Source organism: Volvox carteri (assembly GCF_000143455.1).
Source record: "Volvox carteri f. nagariensis unplaced genomic scaffold VOLCAscaffold_91, whole genome shotgun sequence".
In the NCBI taxonomy this organism is placed as follows: Eukaryota; Viridiplantae; Chlorophyta; class Chlorophyceae; order Chlamydomonadales; family Volvocaceae; genus Volvox; species Volvox carteri.
Genome location: NW_003307634.1, coordinates 143,739 through 144,767, shown reverse-complemented (window position 1 = coordinate 144,767; position 1,029 = coordinate 143,739). Strand labels below are relative to the sequence as shown.

Below are 1,029 nucleotides of genomic sequence, written 5' to 3'. Positions count from 1 at the left end.
AGGCGGGTGAGGGGCACCAACCCCTACATCCCCACAGCGCCGCCACAACCACGCATGCACCAACAAAAAGGACGAAGAGTGCGCGGAAATACGGACGAACATACGGAAGGACCCATCACCCCCCTTCCCCCGTTTCACCCCTTTCGCCCCCCACCCACCCACCCCCACCCCCACCTTGTGCAGCTGCGTGAGCATGAGCGTGAGCGGGTCGGCGACCGCCCGCAGGCGGCTGGTGGCCAGAGTCACCGTGCGCAAACTGCCGCCGCTGCCCAGACCCCCTCCGCCCCCGCCCCCGCCCCCGCCCCCCCCGGAGGCCACAGATCCGGGACCCGGTCCCGCCTCCCCCCCTGCCCCTCCCCCTGCCCCTCCTAGACTGTCCAGTCGGTCCAGGGCCGACCCATCAACAGCTCTGGAAAAGGGGGGAGGGAGGGGCGAGGAGGGGATAGGGAAGGTGAGTCATATGATGGTGGTGATGGTGATGATGGTGCAAGAGGAAGTGGGGGGTTTCAGGACGGGGCGGAGGTCGGCCCACCTGCAGCAGGTGGGAACGGGAATGCGGAGAGGAGGCTGCTACTGCTGCTACTGCTGCTGCTGCTTTTACTAACAGAAACTTAAGTGTAAGAAAAACAGGCCCGCATTTAAACCCGGGTCATTCCTCCTCTTTCTTTTGCTGTTGTTTAGCGTTGTTACGTTAACTGCGTGTACGATGTACGGTGTACGGTGTATGATGTACGATGTACGGTGTACGGTGGCCCTCTCCACATTTCGGTCATGAGGACTGGGCTGTTTCTGGAACGTAGTGAGCTACTTCCCTCTCCCGCTCCTGCTCCTGCTGCTGCTGCGTGCTGGGCTGTGAGGAACCTCTCGATCCATGTACAACAAGTGCAACAACATTCGCCCTTCAATCTTGTTCACCTGTTCATTCTTGTGGCTCTCCACTCCCCCCCCCCTCTCCACTCTCTTCCCCCCTCTCTCCACTCCCATCCTCCCCATCCCCCTCTCCCCTCCCCTCNNTGCCTCCTCACCCCC

At 61.9% G+C, this 1,029-nt stretch overlaps 1 protein-coding gene across 1 annotated transcript in view; it reads right to left on the bottom strand.

Moving 5' to 3' along the window:
* The window catches only part of VOLCADRAFT_99613 (uncharacterized protein), a gene marked incomplete at both ends in the record, with an annotated part of 13,734 nt that overhangs the window by 1,876 nt on the left and 10,829 nt on the right, over nt 1-1,029 (bottom strand). The window contains one exon of the mRNA XM_002958299.1: nt 175-409. Within this exon, the coding sequence (XP_002958345.1) occupies nt 175-409 (235 nt within the window). The remainder of the gene's footprint in view (nt 1-174; nt 410-1,029) is intronic.